Raw genomic sequence first — 10,106 nt, forward strand, 5'->3', positions numbered from 1 at the left:
AACATTTAATTTCATCCCACATGCAAGTTGCCTTCATATTTATTAGCTTTAATATAAGTGTCCAAAGACTTTCTGGAATCACTGTAGAAATATGACAAGTCATATAACCCAAGCACGCTTGCATATTTCATATTGATTGAAGGTCTTCAATCAATTGCACTCCAACAACTCCAAAATCCAGTTTCAATTTTTTGGCACATTCCAGAAGATCTGATTCTACATGCTGAACTGCATGCTTGGCCTGTTTAAATTCAAGTCTTTCTTCCTCCCCCGTTTCCTTTTTAATTTTCCCCCTCAATCCACCTCCTTGGGTTTTGATCATTGTTAGCTAATTAAGCCCTTTGAAAAGCCCAAGAACAAACCATCAAGAGGAGGAAGAAACTAAGTGAAATGCAGATTCAGTGCTGCGTCTCCCAGGATGCATCACAACAAACCCCCACAGGAACACACAAGCAAGCCAACAACGGCAGAGAGGGCGGCCATGTCGATGGTTCGCTAGGACCAAGCCACAAACAAAACGATGATATTGATGTAGGAAATCGTTCAATACTACAAATGAGCTACAGTTTGTTGACATAAGTCAAGTATAGATTGCATAAACCCCAACCATCTGATCATTTACCAAGCACGGCTCTAACAAGCCAAGATTAACCTCAGGGGGATGTATTTAACGGCAAAATGTGGGAAAAAATACAAAATAAACACATATGCACGTTGCATGGAATGAACGTCAATAACATGGCATAAAATAAAATCTATAGCACTAAATCTTATAGCAAAAACCTGCACAACATAACAGCAAATTTGATCTGACTAGAATATGTAACTTCAGTCATAACATGGCTTGGACTTTTCTGGCGTCTTTTAAATTGTGCTTTTTTTTAGATAAAGTCTAAAAAGAACAAAATGTCTCCATTTAGATCATTCGTTTTTGAGTTGCGCATTACATTGATTAGTGCAGTCAAAAAGGAAGGCTATTAAAAAAAAAAACAACGATAAAATGAATTGTAGCCAAAACAAAAATGACTGTTCTAATTATATATTTTGTCCAGCTCAACCCTTTAGAACATCATTCATTCAAAAACGAACTCTGTTGACACCAACATCATACATCATTACCTTTGCTACCCTTTAGCAAAAAATAAAGTATGATCATTACGTTGAAATATAGAGACAAGGACAACCTAGATGTAATCCACAGCAAGGTGACATTGTCCCTATGACCATTACTGTCCCTGAGCGGTTCTTCATCACACCTCTCATTCTACAAAAGAATGAATCAAACAAGCTCTGAAGAGAATGCATGAAACACAGAAATGCAGTTAAGATAGCATTTGCATGCACTTTAGGGCACCACAGCAACAATCATTTATGAATACTTTTTGACAAAAAAAAAGCACATAGGCTCTCTGTTTGGACACATTATTGATGTGAAACAGATTTGCACAACAGGGAGTGCTGTTAAATATGGACCAAGCAAAATTTATTGAAATATTGACAAAACAGGCTGGGTAAATGATGAGTGTAGGGAAAAATATAAATAAAATTATTGGTGGGTATTGAACAGAGGAAACAGAAGCCACGCAAGTCAGCTGAATGATAAGAAACAAATAAAGAAAGACCATTCTGCATCCTTGACAACCTCAGGAGAAATAATTACACTTTATAATAGATTAACTGTATTTAGATGTTTGTCGTAAATGGTTATGGATAGAACTGGCAAAGGCAAACAGACATAAAATATTTGGTTTAAAAAATAGCCACTTTGTTGTCAAAGGGGATTAGAAAATCAGTTTTTGTTGGACAGATCACTTTCTAGTATGTAATTATGTCACTTGAGTAATGCATCAACATTAAAATGACCCCCAATACACACACACACACACACACACACAAGCAGAATTTATATTCAAATGCCATATGTTTCACGAAGTTGTATATCATACGTGAAAAAAATAAGTGGCATTTTCCCTCAAATAATCAAACATCAATTTTGTCCATCCACAGACATGATGCGAGTGTGTCTCTCTTTCTCCCTCTTGTGGGCACATGTAAAAGTGACATTGCATTAAATATGTTGTGTAATTTAGTAAGCAGTGGACAGGTATAACTACATACCTCACAGAAAGACTCAAATCTAAACCAAGGTCTCCTTTTCTTGTCCAAACCCACTGATGACATGCATACAGGCAGGAACACCAGACTGTCTCAACCTGACTCTCCTAGCAGCAGTGAGACCTTGATAGGTTAATGTGCATTTTATAATTTGTCATTTGAAGCGCCATACCAATACGTCAAGTCTATTTCTCACAAACAGTATGCATTGGTACCCTTTTTTATTTGATTTAAGACTTTGTATTTTTATTAAGAAGGCTATACCAGACGCATAATCACTATACATTGATTTAACATTACCTTTACAATTAAATCTTTCACTGAAATTACAGAATAAATATATGCACATTTTTAACTTTGTCAAATCTTTGTGAGAGAGAGAAAACATTAAAAGTGCTTCCTAAAAAGCTGTTAGTGATAGTATCCAGAAGCATTTTTCTTAAGAAAGTGCATTGAACTCCATAAAATCTTGAAGTGTCATTAGATATTCACAAATATTGATCCTCGGGTGCGTCCTTGAGATAGAACTCTGTCTTTTGCGGCATAGAAAATTAAATAGACCACTCAACGGGTAACACGTCACTGTATCTCTATAGCAGGTGAAGTTTTTGCTCGGTAACCTCCTTCTGCAGTCGAATGCATGCAGCAAACTGCAAATATTCTACAAACTGTGCCAGGCGCTCCGGAGGTTCAACAACAAATCTGTTCCATACAAAAATAATGGGTGGTAACATTGCTGGCTACTCTGAAAAAAGGCACTTCATTGAAAAATCTGAGTATGGCCTTTCCTCCAAAAGCGACTTGGGGGAAATGTGTGTGAGAGTGTATATGTGTACGTGTGTGAAACATATAATTTTGCCATGCTTCTTTTTTGATACGTATTCTTTTTGGGCGTGGAGGGGGGGAGTTTGTGTAAGTGAGTTTACTCTCTTTTTTTTGTTTCCAATTCAATTAGAATCTATACGATTTCTCCAAGACTTCGAGGTAATCCGGCTTGGTTTGGAGTTTTGCCCTTAACTCGAGGTATTCACTTTGGGTTTGCTCAGGGAATCCTTTCCCCGCAGTGAACAGTAATGTTTCTTTTAATCTGGCGTCTTGCTGTAAATCAGGGTATTGCATTCCGGGGGGATGTGCGTGTGCAACGTGCATGTCCTTTAATTTGGGAACGGTGCCGTACAGGCAGTCTACAAAACCCACCGTAGGGGTCGGTCTCTGGCTGTCAATCACGGTAGGGCAAAGCACTCCGTTCTCGTGAAAGCCTGCCATGTCACCTGACTGATTGATGGTGACAATGGTGTTGAGCTGGGAATTGGACACAGCCATCGTCCATTCCTTCTCTTTCTCCAGAAGAGTTCGATAATTACTGTTATTTTCCTTGGTTTCTGCAAACTGCTCGCCCTCGATCTCTCCTTCTCGTGGTTTGTAAATTGGATTGTTACACATTTGAGTAACGGGATGGGGGATGTAGTCGTAGACGTGACCGGGTGGCTTCTCAGGCGAGGAGGTCTGCCTCTCTTCAAAGATCTTGCACTGCATTTGAATGCCCGTGAGGTCCACCTCCTGACGCTTCCTGAAGGGAAGTTTCTTTCGCCTCCGCAGGACGAATGCAAAGAGACCGGCGGCCACAAACACGGAGGAGATGAAGAGAATCAGTAGGCTGAGAATCAGCACAGAGAGCGGAACAGCTCCCGTCGCTGGTGCTTGTCCTAACTCAGAGCCGCTGGTGGCTGTCATGTCATTGGGCAGGACTGGAGAAGAAGCAGTGAATTTCAACTCGGGACAGATGACCTCAGCCTCCAGGGTGCGCAGATCCTTGCCAAGAGCGAAGTCTGGGGTCTTGCAGGTCACTTCCCCCACAACGATTACGGAGCTGAGCTTCTCGATCCACTGCTTGAGCGGGATGATGTCACAAGAGCAGTCCCAAGGATTCTGGTGAAGGTCGATTTGAACAATGGAGTGGAGATGCTCCAGGACTCCGCTCACAGGAAGGTACAGAAAGTAGTTGTTGCGCAGGTTGAGCCTAGCCAGAGAGGTGCCAGCAAAAGCATCCAGGGGCAGGGTGCGCAGCAGGTTGTCATTGAGAAAAACCAACTGCAGGTTTGGCATGAGGCTGAAGGCGGCCGGTTGGATCTCTCGAATGACGTTGTACTCGAAGTACAGGTAATTAAGCGCCTGCAGACCACGAAACATGCCTGGAGTGAGCCTTTCAATGTCGTTGCCATTCAAGTATAAGCTTTTCAAATTAGGTAGGTTCATAAAGGCGCCTTCTTGAACATATGATATCCGATTGTTACCCAAGTGCAATAAATCCAAGCTAGAGAAGTTCCAAAAATCCGACCTGTAAATTTTCTGAATCAAATTCCCACTTAGATAGAGTTTCTTGGCATTGAGTGGTCGTGGCAGCAGCTCAGAAATGTTGTGGAAGCCTTTCTCTTTACAATTGACAGTGAGGCCCAAGTCATTGATGTGTAATTTGCACATGCACCCTGTCGGGCAAATGATTGGTATAGGGGGTCTGGTCTGGTAGGCAGCGATTGGAGGCTGATTCAGCCCTGGGTAAATGCTACGAGGAGTGGGTGGTGTTTTTGTGGGTCTGGGCCGTTTAGTCGGCTTTACGTGTTTCTCTCTGTACTCTACTGAGGAGGCTGTGTTATGAAAAGATGATAGCATGGACGAAGGCTTGGTGGGCCAGACGTTTTCATTATTAAACGGTAATCTGGGAATGCCATGTTTGGCCTCCAGCTCTGCTTCAGAGAGTAACGGACAAAGTTCGCTTCTCTTGATCTCACGAAGGTCCTTACCGTGTAAATGAAAAGGGTATTCACACGTTATGTCGCCCACCAGTGCCGTGTAGGGGATGCGCTCCAGCCAGGTTTTGAGCTGCACAATGTCACACACACAGTTCCATGGATTTTCCTCTAGCTGAATCTCCATCAAGCTGCGACCGATGTATTCCAACGTCCCTTTATAGGGTAAAATTCTCAAGCGGTTGCCACGTAAGTCAAGGTGCGTAAGAGATACGGACCTGAATAATAAATTGGGTAGCACAGGTATCAAATTGTCGTTCAAAATAAGTACTCTGAGTTTGTGCAGGTTGCGAAACGCCCCGCTCTCTATTCTCTTGATGACGTTGTAATCCGCCTGAAGATACTCGAGGCTCTCCAGCCCCATAAAAGTGTCATTCCTGAACACCTCCAGTTTGTTTTCATGCAGAAACAGCTTTTTCAAGATGCTCAGGCCATTGAACGCGCCCACATGTATGTCCTGTAGCGCATTATTCCCCAGATTGAGTGACACAGCATTGTTGAGGTGCAAAAAGCTGTTAAAATACAGCTTGCGCATGGAGTTCTTCGCCAGATTGAGTTTAAAGGGTCTCGTCCACGTCTGGGAGATCTGGCTGACATTTGTAAATCCTTTGCTGTCGCAGTGGACGTGGAAAATACCCTCTTTGACTTCACAGTAGCAAGGGTCAAAGCAAGGCTCATCTATTTCTTCCGACTCGTCCAACAGAGGGATCGGCGTAGTCCATCCTAAAGCTATTGTGCTTAGCAGGGTAAACCACAGCATCCTTCCGCCGAGTCCTGATGAAGTTAAGGCTGAGAGCCACTTCACAGCACTGCAACAAAACACAGAAAAAAGAGAGCGTGTCAGATGAGAAGGCTCAGACAGCGAGTGACAGTTGCAATGCTTTGAGCATTTCGCACAATAAACTACACAACAACCACCTCCTCCTTCCACATCAAGACATGTTTACAATAGAGATCATGCATTATCATGGGCTTGACATCTTTCACTCGATGATAGCTTGCACTACACCCAAAAAACAGGACTCAAGCATAATCACCACTAATATTTTTAACCACCAAATGCCCATCTAAACTGTTTAATGCATATCACCATTAGAATTTTGTACCTCAGTACATCTGTCACACACGTACAAAAACAGTGCAAGACAAGAGACATTACTTTTTTTTTAATTCTGAATAAGCATCCATTTCCACATTCATGCAAAGCTCAAAAACATTAGATCAATAAAACTTGAAATAAAAATAAATGCATACTTAAATCGAATCAACCGCTGCATCCCCTTAACACTTAAAAAAAATCCAAGACTGTCTCCAAAACGCCAAATACACCTTTAATGCGTAACGGAGGTCATTTGCTTTCCACAGTCTGAACGCACTTAATTAGCGCAGATGTTATCAGCAGATCAGTGGAGAAACTCAGAGCCAAAAGCTGCTGAATGTGCCACACTCTGCGGATCTCTTGGATTTCGAAAGGGGAGAAAAAAAAGGACCAAAAGCCCTCGAAAGATCCTTGTTTTCCGTCCAGAAGAGACTGCAATTTTCCATGAATAGCGCACTTTGTATTTTCCTCCCACCCTTCTCTGGTGTCCTGGCTTTAGCAATCAATTCCAATGTCCTTCCATTCCCAAGTGATAAAGTAGCGGATACCTACTCGGTTTTAGTGGTGTCCAACTTTACATCTCCAGGGTTTGGAGACGGGTGGTCCCAGGTTGCCTCCGATGGTTGGCTACAAAGAAGAAAAAAAAGAGCATGCATTGGAATGAAACGCTTTAAAAATTCTCCGTATTTTACGCACACACAATAATAAAAAATATTGATGTTAAACTTAACATTAAACTTGCATTTGAGATATGTTTTACTAAAAATACGTTTGCTAAAACACCTTTAAAACTGGGAGATTGGTACAGCAGTCTGCGCAGTTACATCAGAAACAAATCAATGCATCATTTGATTAAATACAGAGCTTATTCTGTGGATCACCCAGGTCATTCTCCCATCTCCAAAAAGTCTGTGAACATCTAAAACGCTCAAAATTCACCTTTTTTTCACCAGAGCATCCGAAATAAAGATTTCCTGTGCTTTTCCTCTATCTCTCTCCTTCTCTTTCGGTGTCTCTCTCTAAAACCAAGAAGAGAGAAGATGAAGACGTGATTTGAATGAAATCTCTTTTTTTTCTATAAAGGTTTGTTTATGATGCCGGTTCGTTCAGTTCTGGAGCTCAGTTCCGCTTCGTGCGGTTCTGTTCGGTTCGTCCCACTGCTGCGCTGCTCGCGTCTCTCATCGTGCCGGAGAAAAGCCTCGGATCGTCACGGAAATGAGCTTTAAGAAAAGCGAGCAGGGAGGGAGAGGGTAGAGATTGGAGAGACGGCGTTGGCGGAGAGGGTTGGGATGGAGGAGGCACGAGCTGTTGAGCGCGCTGAGTGCCGCACCGGGAGCGCGCGCGCGCATCCGTGCTCTCTCTCTCTCTCTCTCTTTATCTCTCTCTCTTTATCTCTCTCCTCATCGGCGATGTAACGTAATGTTATAGGGCGATCTCATCTCCGATTTGTGTTCAGAGATAAATGTCACAGGTTATTTAACTCTGAGCTTCATCGGTGAACTCTTCTAAGGCTTTGAATGTCCCATTCAGTTCCGTTGTGCACAGTTTTTCATCTTTCTTTCCTTGGAAAATGTCACTTCGTTCGTTGAAATGCGAGTCCGGGGTTCCTTGGCTTAACACGGCAAAATTAAAAACGAAACCATCCAATAAATCTGTTTATTTTTCCACTGTATTAAATTAGTTTGGTTTTATCTGCAGTGAAGACAGCTGAGGAGAATTCTGTGTGAATCTCCGCGCGCTTGCCGCGCTCTGTCTTCCCGCGCCCTGTCTTCCCGCGCTCTGCCTGCAGCGGGCAATCTAGCTCTGCGCGTGGGCAGCGGCGATGACAGGATACCTTTATTCTACAAATTTACATGGAAATGAGGGAGAGGTTATGGGTAACACTCTGTAATATGATTTATTAATGAAATAAAAAGCATTATTACTTTAAATAATGCTAAATAGATTGTTAATATAGATCCAAATAGATATGGACTTTAACTTTGATTTATAGGGAAGACCGGGGCTAGTTTTTGCACTTTTACTGTGAATATTTCAAAGGTTAGATTTATTTCTAAAAATCAGTTTAGGTACATACTGTATACATCGTAGTCTTATAGCCACTGAAAAACTGGAATATGTCCACCACTATTTCCCCCAAAACAAACAAACATACAAAATTAAAGAGACAGTTGATTAAAGACACTTTGTCAATTTGCTGTTAAAAATAAATAAAAATAAAATAATATTAATTAAATAAAAATAAAATAAATATGTAAAAACATAGACTTAAAAAATACAACATAACAAAGTGATAACATGTCCAATAAAATGTGACAGTTTGCCCCAGCTGATATTTACGGGCTTGTCTCGACCACACAGTTAAACTTTAAACTTTTTGATTTGAAACCTTATAGCTAGAAGTTGTGACAACTTCCCTTTGATAACTAGCCTTTGTCTTAAAATTGTAGGACTGAATGCACTTACTAATCTGTTAATATTTAACAGAGATAATGTTTTCAGTTATTAAATTAAAGTTATTATGAAGTGTTTAGAGCGTAGGCTATGTTTAAATACATTTACACAAGATTTTATAATGAGATTTGAGTTTCTGTCATTTTCATGAGTCATGCTTAATTGGATTGCTCAATGACGATAAATATTGTGTTGAGGGTGATGATGATGATGATGATTGCAGCTATAACTATCATGACTATCATTTTAGTTATTACAGATCAGATCAAATCTGTGACGCTAATCAAATATATATATATTTTTTTCCTCTGGTGTTCTCATCCATGTCAGTCCTTCTCTATAGATAACTTCCCCAAATGGGTGTCACCAAATCCATTAAACAGACAAAAGATACAAAAGAACACCTTTATAACTTATATAACTGAATTGAATTTACATCACGGAATTTGACTTGGCTGAGGTATAAAGTTCAATCCAACACACAACCGTTGCATTTTTACTGAAATTAATGGACTCCAGTTTTATCTTCTCATTAAAGGCAGGGTAAGCGATTTCTGGAAGACAATGTTGATATTTGAAATCACCAAAACACGCCCCTTACCCCAAAAGGGTCTCACCCCTCTTTTGATAGATCCACCCCACATTCACAATTCTCAATACCAAATTACGCAATTTTCGGACTTGCATCCTCGGTAGTTCGGACTCGGGAGTGTGAACTCCCACGGACGGAACAACGCAAGTCCAGCAATTCTCCAAAGAACAGCTTCAGCTCGCCTCGGCTGCTGCAATCTTCCTCACTGCATTTACAGACGAAATATATCAAACACCACTGCCTCTTTTCGTTTTCATTTAAACATATTAATAGCCTCAGAAATGTAGTTCAGGGAACGTACATACATTACAATGAAATTAAATATTATATCAAACATTGTCCGTTTTCATTTTCATTTTAACATATTAATAGAACAATAGAATAAAGACCAAAGATTGCCTGTTAGATTTACCCAAAACAAATATATCTTATGTGTAACTTCTACAGAGAAATCAGAGCCAGCGGCAAATGTCAGAAGGACTAGCCGAGGTTATGCTCCTCTCTTTGGGATACATGAGCAAAGCACATTTTCAAATAGGCGCTGTTTTTATAAATAAACCGCAGATTTGAGTTTTAAACAATTACATTCACGCCTGTATTTTACACAGGCGTCCAGTGTAGCAGACTTTAGCTGTTGCGGCGCGCTGCGTTCGGTGTAAGTCACCTATCAGGAAGAAACAAACCAACCTCGGCGTCCGATTGCAGGCCTTCCGCTCCTTGAGTTCTCTCCAGCGCTGGAAAGCTGATCCTACTTCTTGCCTTATCGTTCCGCAGACATTTTTCTCTTTTGTTTTTTATGCGCCATCTCTTTCTGTAGCTCAATTGCTTGGCATTCTCTCCTTTATATCATGAGTAGACACGCCCCTTACTGCTGATTGGCAACAAGTTTGTTTTGGTACACGACCCCGACTCAGTTTTCTAAAACGTTTTTGAAAAATTGCTTACCCTGCCTTTAACATACGGTTAGACCTATGTATATGTTCCTGATTAATCAGGATTATTACTTTGAAATCAGATTGTATAATCTGTTCCATTATAT

The 10,106-nt window shown here is 40.9% G+C and overlaps 1 protein-coding gene across 1 annotated transcript; it reads right to left on the reverse strand.

Moving 5' to 3' along the window:
* Window positions 1-1,463: 1,463 nt before the first annotated feature.
* Window positions 1,464-7,254, reverse strand: slitrk3a (SLIT and NTRK-like family, member 3a). The gene is made up of 3 exons (XM_079373457.1): window positions 6,961-7,254; window positions 6,574-6,648; window positions 1,464-5,731 (listed from the first exon to the last, which is right to left on the reverse strand). Exon 3 carries the CDS (start codon window positions 5,680-5,682, stop codon window positions 3,067-3,069), a length of 2,616 nt encoding a protein of 871 aa, XP_079229583.1. The 5' UTR covers window positions 5,683-5,731; window positions 6,574-6,648; window positions 6,961-7,254; the 3' UTR covers window positions 1,464-3,066.
* Window positions 7,255-10,106: the final 2,852 nt, after the last annotated feature.

The sequence above is a fragment of the Barbus barbus genome, assembly GCF_936440315.1.
Source record: "Barbus barbus genome assembly, chromosome: 23".
NCBI lineage: Eukaryota > Metazoa > Chordata > Actinopteri > Cypriniformes > Cyprinidae > Barbus > Barbus barbus.